This window comes from Scardinius erythrophthalmus (genome assembly GCF_964197995.2).
Source record: "Scardinius erythrophthalmus genome assembly, chromosome: 11".
NCBI lineage: Eukaryota > Metazoa > Chordata > Actinopteri > Cypriniformes > Leuciscidae > Scardinius > Scardinius erythrophthalmus.
The window spans coordinates 41873118-41887697 of NC_138231.1; the positions used below are offsets into that span (position 1 = coordinate 41873118).

Consider the following 14580-nt stretch of genomic DNA (forward strand, 5'->3'; position numbering starts at 1 on the left):
TCTGCTCTGGGCAAGAACTCACTGCGCATCCATGCAGTCTAGCATGGATAAGAACAGGGAGAGCAGCAATTAGGGTAAACAGAACAGAACCAAGAATGTATTACATATATCATTAATATCAATATTTTAATGTACAAAATAATTTGAGAATTTAGTCTGATTCAAAGGGGAATCAGAATGCCAAATACTGACTGGACGAGAGGAAGAGCTGGGGATGAAGGAGGGTAATTAGATCCTGAGAAATCCAGACCAGATGGAGGAACTGCACCTAGACAAGACCACAACGCATCCCTAAAGTGTCAGCAGAGGTTGTCAACTAGACTCTCCCTTGTGAAGGCCTCATCGACACGACAGCCATCGGCACTGATCCTCAACAAAACCGTCTCCATCCCGGTGTGATGACTCCGATCTTCAACCAGATGTAACTGGGTAATATTCTGATTGTTCCAAACCAATCTGACTTCTGACCTATAATGCTACCTGAATCATAATCATACACTATTCGTTTATTGGCCAGAGGAGAACTCCCCCCGACTGAGCCTGGGTTCTCCCAAGAGTTCTGGGTTCTCTTCATTCTGCCACCTGATTTTTGGTTTGCCACTTTGCCACTGTTGCCTTTTTCCACCTTTGTTGCCATTGGCTTGACTTGCTTAGTTGGGGACATTAAATGTAACATTTAATTTAATATTCAACAATACTATTGATCTGCCTGCATTGACACTATTATACAAGAACTGAACTAAGCTGGACGATGACATCACGGTTTACTCCAGAGCAGCTATATATATATATATATGAACGTGTCAAAATAACATCAACACATGCTGTGTGTTGTTTTTTAATCTTTTTAGAGTGTACTTACCTTAGTTATTTACTACTAACTACTTGTCATGTGCAAATCAGTAGGAGGGGCTACAGTGGTAACGATGTAGAAGTAGGCGGTGATCATCTTCTGCAGAGGCGGTCTTTCACCAAAAAATAGGCACATTCCCCAACGAGTCGTTTTCTGAGCTTGGTTTCAATAAAAGCTGTTTTTGGACTAATAAGTAAGTTTCTTGTAATATGATTACCTCTTATATGTCAATTTGATTTCTCAATTCATGACACCTTTAAAGTCCTTTTTGTAGTCCTTCTTTACAAATCAACCCTCAATAAACTACTTGTCTGGCCTTAAAAAAATTATAATACAGAAATGTTTTCCCGCATCTACGTAGCCATGCGAACCGGAATTATCCCGACAACATTTTATCTGTACTGAGGTAAAGGGAGGGGAAGGAGGCCTTCATGGGAGGGACTGGTTGACACTTCAGGACTGCGCTGTCAACGTGTCCAGGCGTAGGTCCTTCATCAGATCTGGATACGGCCTGGATCCGGCGGACTGCGGTAAACCTCGGATAAACAGAGAGACTAATATTAGCGTAGACGCCATCCTTCTTATGATGTAACAAGTACATCAGGATTTATAGGAATTCCCGGTTCCGGCTGACCTAATCTATGCAGCCTAACATTGAATTATAGAAGTCTATAATGTGTTATGTGTAATTCACTTTTGGCACTTCTAGAAAAAAGCACAAAATCTGTGCTGTGTATTGGAATCTTGGCTATTTGCCATAAGGTGAAAGTGACTTTGACCCACATCCAGACTTGAGCCTTGGACTGATCCAGTTTCAACAGAAATGTCTTTGCCACTTTGAAGCTGCACTTCCACATCATATGGAAAACTTGAAATGGGAAATTTTTGTGGCCATTTCTGTACTTGTAGTGCTTGAAGTTCTCCAGATGACAACAAAGAAGAAGAGGAAAGGACTGAGCATGTCAAAATGTAAATTAATGTGCTAGGTTAAAATTTTGTTCTTGCTTGTGTTTTTTTCTGTCAAAATGTGAGAAGCATTTTCCATCTGTGTTTTTAAAATTCGATAAATGATGGACACTTTACCATAACCGTACCATAACACAACCCCTCGTTATATGTCAGGCTCTTCTAACTTAGCCTATACTTCATATTCTTTTTAGAATAAGTGATTTGTTTTGCTCTTATTGGTTTTGTCTAATCATTGTCAATGTTTTCTATAAACTGTCATTGTTTTCTATATAACGTTTATGCAGCTAATGCTTGTCCTGCACTGTAAAAAAATTTCAGAATTTTAATGGTAAAAAAATGTAAAAAAGCAATGGAAAAAAAGACGTTAATTGCTTAACAGTACATAACCTTACTATATACAGTGAAAAACTGTAATAGCTCTCACAGGACATTTCATGTAATTTTACAGTAAAATACTGTTAAATGTACTGATTTTGGAAGTACACTGTAAAAAAAACTTACCGTTGCATTTACCGTACCTTACAGTAAAAATATGGTAGCAATTTTTAGGTTTTACATCATTGAACTAAAATTTACGGTAAAAAACTGGCAGCTGTGGTTGACAGCACTTTACCGTAAAAAAATACGGTAGAAATATTTATGTTTTATGGCACTGAACTAAAGTTTACGGTAAAAAAATGGCATTTGGTTGCAAGTGATTTACCGCAAAAAAATATGGTAGTAAGATTTTAGGTATTATGGCAGTGATCTAAAGATTATGGTAAAAAAATGGCAGTTGTGGTTGCCAGTACTTTACCGTAAAAAATACTGTAGTAATATTTATAACTTCACAGCAAATAATGAATCACTTAATTTCTTGACTGCAATGTATATCTTCTTTTAGTAACCTCAACTGAAATAACTTCAGAGTACTCATAACTATTGGCTTCTAAATAATTTAAGGAATAGACCTTTCTCACAACTTCCGTATTTGTGACCGGAAATACGCAATCGTCATGGTAATCTACTTCCTCCGCAGTCAAGGCAACATAAACAAATGGCACAAGCAACTAGCAAGAGCTATTGACACGCTAATGATGTGTCATTTTAGTTAACAGTTCAGTAACAGTTAGCCTCGCTCTCTACTTACCTTGATATTTATGGACAAATTCCGTGTGGAAATTTTTTTACCTTTTATTTCGTTTTTTCTTTTTGGTCACGGAGTTTTCCTCTACTAGTCGTTACATCAGCAAATGTAATATTTGGCAAATCCGTTAATGAAGTTGTGTAGACTCTTTGATCCATTTTAAACTTGCCCGCGTTTATGTTTTTCTGGTGTGTTGACGCTTGACAGGAACTCCGCTTCCACAACAATTAAGTATTTCCGGTTATTGTGAGAAAGGTCTATTAAGGTAATCTGTGTCCTTAAATGTTATGAGTTATCTTAAGTTATTGGATTTTACTTTGTGTGTGATATTGTGAGTGTGGTTTTACTCAATATAGTGAAGTTTAAGTTATATAAAGTATTTGAATGCAGTGAAGTTTAATTGTGTATTAAGGCGTATCCTTGTTTTAGTGGACTCAATTAAAATAAGTTCAGAGTACTCATAACTATTGTTTTTTATCAAATGAATTGCACTGAGGTAATCAGTGTCCTCAAATGTTTTGAGTAAGCCGAACTTGTTGGGTTTTACAGTGTGCGGCTGATCGCTACACCTGTTTAGAATGTATAATGTAAACATTCTTTATTCAAATGAAAATACTAAAATATGAAAATCACACACAAACCATCAACCATCTTATTTGTGTGTTTATTAGCTTCTTATTTCAAGTGTAGAAATGTTTCTTTGGTTCGTTCTTCACTGAGCACAGGGCAAGGAAATGTACAGGACGGTGTCATGCAAAGGGCAGGGTTATGGTTATGTTGACTCACGTACAATGATTGACAGCTGTAGAGATCAAATGAAACGAGTCATAAACTGATGCAAATTAGGCAGAGGAGAGAAAGAACTCGCTCTGAACACTCTTTCAGCGCTTCAGATCGCATAATTCAGTGGGAAATAAATAAAAAGGGTAAAAAAAGATTTTGCAAACTTGGCAAAAAATCAATAGTTCTCCAAATATGCACCCTTTAAACTAAGTGCCCTAACGGATGCTGTCTGCATGTATGTGAACACAAATAAACCGCAGTAGACATAAGTGAATTCATATGAGTGCTGATATTCTATTTCAAATATCATACATTACAGATTGATTATTTTGCAATCCTGACATAAATTAAGAAATGAATGTCACTGCAACCTAGTTTTATCATAAACAGGTCAAATATCAAAGCTGGAGTCTTTAATCTTTCTAATGATACTCAAGTGTGTCCAGATCGAGTGTGATGTTTTAAGATGCAGTGAATGTTTAACAATAATCTGGGGCCATCTGCGATCTTTGCCTATAAAGGGGTTTAATATCTATATCTAAAACACAAAACCACCACACAATAGCAGAGGACAGCACTCATTGGCTCATTCTGCTCTGTAAAAATTATTTTCAAGGGTTTTAAATAATATTTAAACTTTATAAAATCATTAAAATAACATTACAAATGACTTTGTCAAAATGTACCTCTTCAGTTCTTCATTTTATGCATCATATTTTGCAATATCACATTAGGATTGCAATGACACCTGAAAAATTATATTTTAAATTGGAGGCCTGAAATAAGCATTTATTTAACTATTGTTTATTTCAAATAACTATATAAACAAAAAAATTGTGTGTGTGTAAGCATGTTTAATGGAGTTAAATGTGCCTTGCTTTAGTGGAGACAAAACAGACACATTTAAATGAAAGCAAGCTAATGAGTTAATGCTGGTCTTTTTTTCTTACTGCTTACTAATGTGTTTCTATAATTCATATTTACAAATGATAAAATCACTATTATAACATTTACAATCATATTTTATCAAAATCCATCACTTCATATCTATTTAAACATTAGTTTTGAATTGTGCTACATTATGAGTAATGTGAAACCTGGAAATGGTGTTTTACAGAAGACACTTGCAGTAAACATTTTGTTACCCATCATAATGTCTGTATCTAAAACAAAATGTGTGCATGTGTGTGTAAGCATGCTTAGTCTATATTAAAGTATTATTGTTTAAGCCTTTCATTCTTTTGTGAATGTGTTTTAGCATATTCTCCATCATGGATATTTTATTGTGTCAGGCTGTCAGCCCTACATTTCGGGTTGGCCTAGACCTTAAAGGAACACGCCGACATTTTGTGACTTTAGCTTATTCACCGTATCCCCCAGAGTTAGATAAGTCCACGCATACCCTTTTCATTTCCGTGTGTGCCATAACTCTGTCTGACGGACCCACCGCTAGCCTAGCTTAGCACAAAGACTGGAGGTAAACGGCTCCAGCTAGCATACTGCTCCCAATAAGTGACAAATTAACGCCAACATTTTACTATTTACATGTTGTGATTTGTATAGTCACAGCGTTTACAAATAACACAAATTCTGAGAATATAGTTCCCAATATGTATATGGTTAGAAGATGGCTGTCTCATGTGATCTTGTTATTTGTACTATTTGACTATAATTCTTTGTGTATATTACTTTGTTTATGACCCATTTCTTCATATTTCTGAAATTAAATACTTTATTTATTTTAATTACGTTAAGTGATTGCTGTGTATGTGTAATGGACTAGTCCTTTGTGTATATAAGTTCTCCATGTGTGTCATTGAGGAGATCATGTATTTTGTTTTGCTTGGTTTGCTTTGTTCGTTTGATTACTGTTAAGTTTGGTTCTACGTGGTGTTTTTTAATATGCTTTAAGACAAATCATGTGCAAAGTCATTATTGCTACACACCATTGCTGAGTGTTTTCTCCTTAAAGGTCCCGTTCTATGCCCCTTTTCACAAGATGTAAAATAAGTCTCTGATGTCCCCAGAGTGTGTATGTGAAGTTTGAGCTCAAAATACCCAACAGATCATTTTTTACAGCATGTTTAAATTGACATTTTTTGGGGCTCAGAAAAACGAGCTGTTTTAGTGTGTGCCCTTTAAATGCAAATGAGGTGCTGCTGGACGGCACAGGGGGCGGAGCTTCATGAGCTCGTGCTCAGTCTGTCAGGAAAAATTCATCTCACGGAATGATGATAATATCAGAAACTCTCAGTAACGGCGTTCATTTCGAGTCGGACAATAATGCCTACAGAGTCAGAGTGCTGTATAGAGATGAAACAGGTATGGTTTAGTAGTTTAATTACGGTTATTATAACGTATTTGTCATCTGCTTGTAGGCTATGTATCCATTATTTATTAATAGCCTACAAGTCTGCTGTCTGAATGATGATCAAACATGTACTGATGAGTTTAATAAAGTTTATTGTACATCACACAAAAGATGAAGCGTCAGTTTTACTTCAGAAAATCACCGTAAGAGCTGAGTAAACACAGTAGGCTAAGTTATAAGAAGTGCGCAAGTAGCCAGTAGAGTTGAGGGAGCATTCCTGTGGGCGGAGGTTAGTCAAGAAACGGTTCTGGTGATGTCACTAATGCAGGATGTAGAGGGGTGTAGTCCAATCGAGCCGTTTTTTGTAGTCAACTTCTGTTAAATAAAATATCTCGCTTGGCATTGAACTTTGAGCTTTATAATTTTACAGATATTATTTATGCTCTAACAGCAACATTACACACTAACTAAAGTTTGAAACATGGAATCGCATGCAACGGGACCTTTAAAACTGCAGTGAACCGAAGACTGTCTCAAAAACGTGGTTTGAAATCACTGGGGTTTCTGATGTCACAAACTACCTTGTAACCCATCAGATCAACGTGTGATTGTCAACAAGTGGATCTCTGAGCTGAGTAAGTGAGTGGAGGCGGGGCTCATTTGCATATTCATAGAACTGTGTATACTAAATGAGGCAACCTTTTATTCTCAACCCCGTAATGGACAAAATGGAATTGGTTTAAAAAGGAAAAAAGGATTTACACAAAACTTGCAATAAAACAAACATCTACCTACATCTCATATGTCCCTCATAACAATAACTACAAATGTAATATCATATGTGATAATTCTCACATTTTTATGGGGTTGAAGTTAAAAATAGACATACTGTTTGTCTGTGGTCTCTTTATTTTTCAAAAAAAAAATCATTTTAAATGTTTAACTAAAACCACTAATTTATCGTGGTAGTCCTTAACATGTCAGGTGGGAATTAGCAAGAAATGCCTTTTTTTTGCCATTTAATCATCTTCCCTATTTTTTCCCCAAAAGAATAGTTGAGATTAGTGTGACGGGGTTGAAGAATGTAACCGCTTTGAATGGAGACATTGCCTTCTATTTTATATTTTTTATTCTGTCCCTCGCTCATATTGTGCCTTTTTTTCTGGGTCAAAATATCTGCTTGCACAACAAAGTCTTTCTGCTGCTGATGTGGCTGCAATTTCTGACATATTGCTTGTCTGTGTTTAAGTGGACACATTACATCAAATATTATATAACAAAATTATGAGTTTTGGTAAGTAGCCTATATTTTTTATTTTATTTTTAATTATTCATAAATGAAATGAAGGGGAGTGGGTTAAGTGAGCAATCAGTTTGGTGAAATTAAAGGTAGGCCTAGTGTCTTTGACCAGTGTTTATCAAGATTGATGACAGCCGAACATAAGTTGACTATTAAAAAGAAAAGCTGAACATCAGTTCACAAATAAAATATATTTTTGAATTGTTACTACCTTGATGTTTGGAGTAAATGTAAAAATGCTTAAAAGCACTAACTTGATGAGAGATTGGTTTTATTAAATAAAACATTAATTACATTGTTAATGTAAAAATACAATTTATTTATTTATTTTTTATTTATTCTTTTAAGCATGGTAATGTTTAGTTAAGCAGGAAAATGTGACAACATTAAGTGACTTGGACATGATATTTATATTTATATAGAGAGAGAGAGAGAGAGAGAGAGAGAGAGAGAGAGAGAGAGAGAGAGAGAGAGAGAGAGAGAGAGAGAGAGAGAGAGGACGGTGGGGGAAGGTTGACCAACCCTAGGGTAAGGCAAGATGCGATTCCTCCTTAAAAACACCTACACATCCCAGCATAAAAGCTTTAACATCACATCAAACTATAATTTGAACAGGAAAGCATATGCATACTTTGGCATGGAAGCTAGTTCGAATAATAAATAGCCTATTGCCTTACCCTTACCTAAAGCATTTTAATTTTAATTTCTGGATGGATTATTTCAGAACAGCACTGGAGCAGGGGCTGATCTGAGTTTAAGAGTCAAGAGCACAATTATGCTCAGCCTGGTTGAAACCTACCATCACAGATCACGAACCGCTCTCGCGCGTCTTGCGTCATTGAAGTCTCTGATCTAGAGGAGGTGCGATTCGGTTCCCATCCGCCTCACTCATTCAACAAGCTGTACATTTCTGAGAGGCTCGGACAGTTTAACAGCAATAAAAGATCTACCCTATCTCGGATCAGAAGAAATGGAGTTGCAGAAATTGAACCGAACCGCTGCGACCACACGGTAACGCGAGCGTCGATGAGGAGAGGACTGAAGAAGTAAGTTACATAAACACAGGAACACAGCCGGCGTTATACATCAGATGTGTTTTTATGCGTGTGTAAGTGTGTGTATGAGAGAGAGGGTAGGCTACTCGTGGGGTTTGATTTGATATAGTCTAGTCCTTATTTCAACTGAAGATAATAAACGAAAATGATTAATATTACCCTACAAGATTAACCAAATCAGTGAATAATTTCTTTGGATTAAAAAAGCAAATCAGTACATGGGGGAAAAAACCTACCGGGCAGCCTTATGAAATGGTTCATAAATTATCAATGTATTGCGTATCACGAAGAGATGTGATGCATGCGTACGCTCATATCATACCATATTTCGAATCATATCACCTGAATATTAGTTTGTGATAATTTGGAGAACTGTTTAACAATAGTATTGATATGAGTGGGACATATAAATGCGATGATTTGAGTTGGGGGTGCTGTGATTTTCTGGGGTGGATTTCTACTCAATAACAATTGTGCAACCTAGGCAATACTGTCATTACCAAGACAACTTTTTTTTTTCTAAATGGTGCAGTTAATTTAAAATAATTTCCAAATTCATTCTTCAGAGTGATAGACTGGATTGTTCAGGGTTTAATGCAAAAAAAAAAAAGATTATGGCGAGACACTTACAATAAAAAATAATTTACAAGCAGAAATGTAAAGCTTATGTTGGTAAAAGCATTTACATAAATTATTGTTAAAACATGTATAGTATTTGAGGTGTACAGTTTTTTAATCATCATTTTACAGTCATAGGGTTTAAGGCATATCATTGTAATTTCAACAAAGTTGTAAAAACTTCACACAGAAAATGTTAGTAGGTTAACAGTAAGTCATGTTATTTGGATATTATTTAAGTCTTGTGGCTATGCTATTAAAACAGTGAACACTTTGAATGTTTACAAGTTGGCCCTATTCACTTGCATTGTGCCTCACTGACAAAAATCTTTTAAAAGTTGTTTTAAGTAAAATGTTCATTTCAATGCCTTTCTCAAAAGTTGAAAATGCAAACCTTTTTTGCATGGCATTTGGTGCAGACACCCTCAAGACGAATTGTTGTAATTTGTGCATCTGTTTTGTGTGTTTTAGCCCTGATTTACTGAATTTGCTGATTTTCCTTGATAGCAATGTGATTGCTTGATTATATTTTTTCAGCGTTTCTGTTTAATTGGTAGTTTTTTTAGTTCTCAGCCTTTGTTGTGTAATCTAACAAATGCTGTGTGATGGCCGTAGCCATCCATCGGTGGTAAAGTGCAGTGAAGATACACTATTTGCAGTTTGAAATTAAGATTTCTGTTGGGTATAAACCTGTTCTGTGATGACTTCAAAGTGTACCGCTTTTAGGTATTGAGTTTGCAGATGTATCTGCATCAAATGAAAGTTTTTTTTATTAGTTTTTTTTTATCTACAACTTATCCCTACATGTGTAAATTAACACATTTAATATAACATGCGGTCGCACCATTTTGTCATACAGGCAAGTGTTCTACATCACTCAAAACTGTTAAATGTCTAAAATTAATAATTTTTATTTTTAAATGATGTAAATCACATCAAAAACAAATATTCTCAGTTTAAGTAATCTGTATGAAAGCAATGAGATGTACAGTTCTTCATTAGCTCTAATCTGACCACACCCACGCGCACAAGAGCATTTCACATGCAAATCGTCCACGTGAAGGAATGCAGACCTGTAAACTTTTACATACATGCTGCTGAAAGCAGAGTTTGTGCTGAATACAGTGTAATCAGACTTTAGCCATGAAAATGTTACAAGTTACAGAAATAAGCACAAATGTCAGAGCATGTCAGAACACCTCCAGGGCCCAGAAAACACCTCAGACATAGAGGGTTAATTAATGCCTCTAAATATTTAATTCAGAGCTCCCTGCCTCTGGATCCTGGATTAGTAATGTCTGTACATACTGTTGATTACCAACTGAATATAAATGGCCATAATTTAGGGTTGGTCAGATGAAGTGATCATCTTTGTGTCTGTTGGCTCTAATTAAACCTTAATAAACCCTAATTACCCTAATAAAACCTTAAAGGGTTACTTCAGGATTTAGCATTAAGCTTTGTATTAGTAGAAAACCTGTAGTATTTTCGAATTACCATGCTTTCCCCCCTCATATCCCCCTGAGAGGAGAGATTTATGTATTTTTTGTCTGGAAAAAATCCTCCGATGACGCAAAAATCGTCATTTTGCGTCATCGGAGGATTTTCTGTCCAGAGGCTAAAGACTACAGCCAGTAGATGGCGTTGTTCCGCATGTTTTCAACCCGCCCATACAGGGTGGGATCTCACTCACAGAATGTACACAGTATCAGCCGTCTTTCTTTGGAAGCTAAGCTAGCATGCTCTTGTTCTGTGGAGAAAGCTGAATAATAGGAGAAAGCTGAGTAAGTAGGGGTTACCATCTTCCTTTTCCCGGACTTGTCCGGCGGGCGAGACTGTTAAAAATGTCCGGGATTCGGCTTTTGCGTTCTGCGGTCGCCATTCATTGTTTACATGCACACCTCTCATTTCAATCTAACTGAATTCATTCCGATTGGTGAATCTGACTGTAGTGTTTACATGAACGCTAAACAAGTGATTGGTTGATGTGCGTTTTAACATTGCTAAGAAAATTCCCGCTCCTCCGTGAGAGATGCGAGACCCGGCGCGTCTCAGTAATGAAGCCACCGGCCTCGCGCCGTTCTCCCGCGGCCGTCAGCCTCGTCCTGCTCGCCACAGTAAACATGATGAATGCCGACTGTAGAACGCAAAAGCCGAATCCCGGACATTTTGGGTCTCTAAATCCCTGGCAAACTCATCACGTAGGCTAGCCTTGTTGTTTGTTTTCAACTGTGCTCTCTAACCGGTAGGCGTGGCCTCCTAAGGCAGCGAAGCAAGTGCATTCTGGGAGTTGTTGTCTTTCATCCACATAAGCCAAAAATACATTTTCTGGCTTTTCTCAGTCTAGAAAGCTCCAAATTCAAAAATTTCTCCACATTTCTTCTACTTAAATTACCTATTTTAAATACACATTCATCTTCCCAGAGGTGAAGTATCCCTTTAATGAAATATGAAAATCTAAATGAAATTTTGTTTTGAGTAGGATGATCTAAAACTCAGACCTACCTGCTCAGGATGACCGACCAGTGAAATTTTACTCACAAACCTTGCCCTAACCCTGACCCTGAGCCTTTTTTATGGCCATGGGTGTTAATCTTCAGTGGAACACAAAATAAAATTTTAAAAGGTATATTCTATTTTAGACCATTATAGATGGTCTGTACTTTTTTTTTTTTTTTTTTTTTTCAGGCTGCAGAGAAAATAATTAAAAGAGGCACTTTTTACATGGACAATGCAGCCATATATCTGTTCCCACAGATTCTGAGGCCATCAATCTGCTCAAGCACACTCTGGCATCACTTTTTGAATCAAATCTTAAACTGCATAAAATTGACACAAACACCATCACTGAAATGCAAGCTTTTTCACCCCAAGGACTTGGACTCTCAAAAGGTGAAAGTCTGCCCACACAAAGAAACCTTCAAGCGTTTCTTTATGTGTCCATCACATACACCAAATGACCTCTCCACTTACAGATCAGATCCCAGCTTATGATCTTTCCACCAGGTCTGTGACTATTCTGAAAAAAATACCGGTATATATTATATTTAATTATAATTATACCGGTATATGTTATCATAATTTTGCTCAATTTCTCAATTGATGAAAAAGGTGAACCAACAGACCTTAATGCACCAATCTGCAAACGCTGCTATAAATCATGTGTTTTCACGGGAGGCAACACATCAAATCTAGCCAAAGCATTTGTCGCTTGCTCCTCCTAAATTGTTCCAAGAGTTGAGAGATTGCCAGGTGAGTGCATCATTCAACTGATTTAATTTAGACTTTTATTCACAACACTGATCAACGCACAAATATGCGAGTGTATAAATTAAATATGACACGGTAAAGACGAAAGCTCAGCTGTGCATGCATGACACACTAGAACCAATGAAGGTCTAATAATATTTACACTTTGTAAACATTTTTGGGTAACTTTACCTTACAGTATTATAGCATTTATTAATCTAGGTCAATGAAACAAGGTATGTGATTGAGTCTCAACTGTCCAAATAGCCTTACTTTGCTTGTACAACAGAGTTGAACAGTAGAATATTTAGTTAATAAGTGACTCTTGGGAAATGCAGTCCTGGTGTCTTGGATGTGCAGCAATACATTCAGATCACACAGGAGAGAATATTAGGGAGGTTCTTGAAGAAACAGTAACTCAAACATGGAAACTGGATATGACACTCCTGAGTGGAATCACAACTGATAATGCATCCTCAAACATCAAGGCATTTAAGGGGAAGTCTTGCCACTGGGTTCCATGCTTTGGCCACAACCTACAGTACATCTGGCAGTGAACAAGGCTACAAGCCTGGGTGGCGTCTAGATTTAGAAAGACTATATTTGCATTTTCTAGATCTAACAAAATGACAAGGCTTTTGAAGCCTTCACCTCTTTCTGGGGTTCTACAGTTGATATGGTGGACCGTTTCTGTGAACAGCAGCAAGCCATCTGTGAATAAGTGGTGCCTAATGCCTACTGGCACAGACATCACCACACTGGAGACAGTGCGAGAGGCCCTGGGCCCACTAATTACTTCCATGGATGCCTTGTGTGCAGAAAAAGTGGCAACACTTTCTTCTGTCATCCCTGTGATGTGGAAGATACTGTCACATGTATAGGACAGTGATACAGACTCTGTGTTAACCTGCAATATGAAAACTGAGATCAGGAAATATCTGGAGATGAGACACAGCTTGAGTTACAAATCCTTCTTAATTCAGCAACCTTCTTTGATCCTTGATTTAAGAACACATTTGTAACTAAGGAGAAGGAAGTGACGGAAGTACATATGCAAAAAGCTGAAACAGCTGATCTCCCGAATCAACACTCATCGATGGAGAACAAACAGAGCAGGAAGAACAAAACAAAAACAAGACTCCTGTAGTCTCCTGTCAACTATTGTATAAGAGAAAAACAAGAAAAGAGAGGGGAAAAGGATATGAATGCCAAGCCGAGAGAGAATATCTAAAGATACCAGCTGACAGACTAAACAAAGAACTCCAAACATACAATTTCATGGAAGAGACCAATGCCACAGATTCCACTTTCTTGGTGGAAAATGCATGAATCAAGCCTCCCTATTCTTTCAATGTTTGCCAAATATTACCATTGCATTCCAGCATCAAGCTCAGCTTCTGAGAGAGTTTTCACAGCCCACTAAGATCCTGACTGTCAAGTGACACTATTGGCACATTAGTTTTGTCCAAAAATCTACAGATAGCAAAGAAGCTGTCAAAAAATAAAGACTGAAAAGATATGAAGATATGACCCTATTTTAATTGTATTTTTTTTAATACATTTTGTTTGCACCATGTCATAAAGACTGAAAAGATATGGAGAGTCGCGTGATGGCAAGCTGGGAAATGGCAGCACGCTAGAGCAGCGCTCCGGATACCCACCATTATTTAGATTATTTAGTATATATTTGCTTTGCAAATTTAATCAAACTTCGATAGATAACATATTTTTTCTTGAAGCATCTGACAAATGACAAAATGATATCTTCCATGCAACCAATTCGAGTAGTGCAAACACATCGGAAAACAACGAGCCCTGGAGCTAACGATTAACCGTCAACTTGGTGAAATTTCTATGTTATACCACGAGGGAGAAAGTCTTGGCAACAGTGAAAAAGAGCAGGGGATTTGAATGGGAGGAATGCAAGCTTTCCAAGACCCCTTCAAAAATCATCTAAATTTTATCAACTCAGTTTAAGGATTGGTGATAAGAACTGTGAAAATTTTAGATTGATTTGGCAAAGAGACATTAATAGTGACATAGATAAGGACACCTGGAACAGAATTGTGTCTCACAGTGGAAAGTAAATATAGGAAGCAAGAGGTACATTTATCCAGTATAAGGTATTACATAGGTATTGTCACAGAATCAGCCACACCATCCGTCACTCCTACACATGCTCCCAATCACCTGATTACTAATCAGCACCACTTGCATACAATCATTACAGTTAGCATAAAGACCAGCACACCACAGTTCACATTGTCTGGTTTTGTTGTTCGACACTGGACTCTTACCTGACTACCTACCTGTGGA

General features: G+C 37.1%; 1 protein-coding gene across 2 annotated transcripts in view; it reads left to right on the forward strand.

Annotated features, from left to right (window-relative positions):
- The window catches only part of kcnk2b (potassium channel, subfamily K, member 2b), a gene marked incomplete at its 3' end in the record, with an annotated part of 60135 nt that overhangs the window by 16000 nt on the left and 29555 nt on the right, over nucleotides 1-14580 (forward strand). Inside the window, exon 1 of one of the 2 annotated variants that reach the window (XM_081378240.1) lies at nucleotides 8198-8388. The exons of the other annotated variant lie outside the window; for it this stretch is intronic. Within the exon in view, the coding sequence (XP_081234366.1) occupies nucleotide 8388 (1 nt within the window). The 5' untranslated portion in view covers nucleotides 8198-8387. Of the gene's footprint in view, nucleotides 1-8197; nucleotides 8389-14580 lie in introns of those variants that run through there. 2 annotated transcript variants of the gene reach the window in all.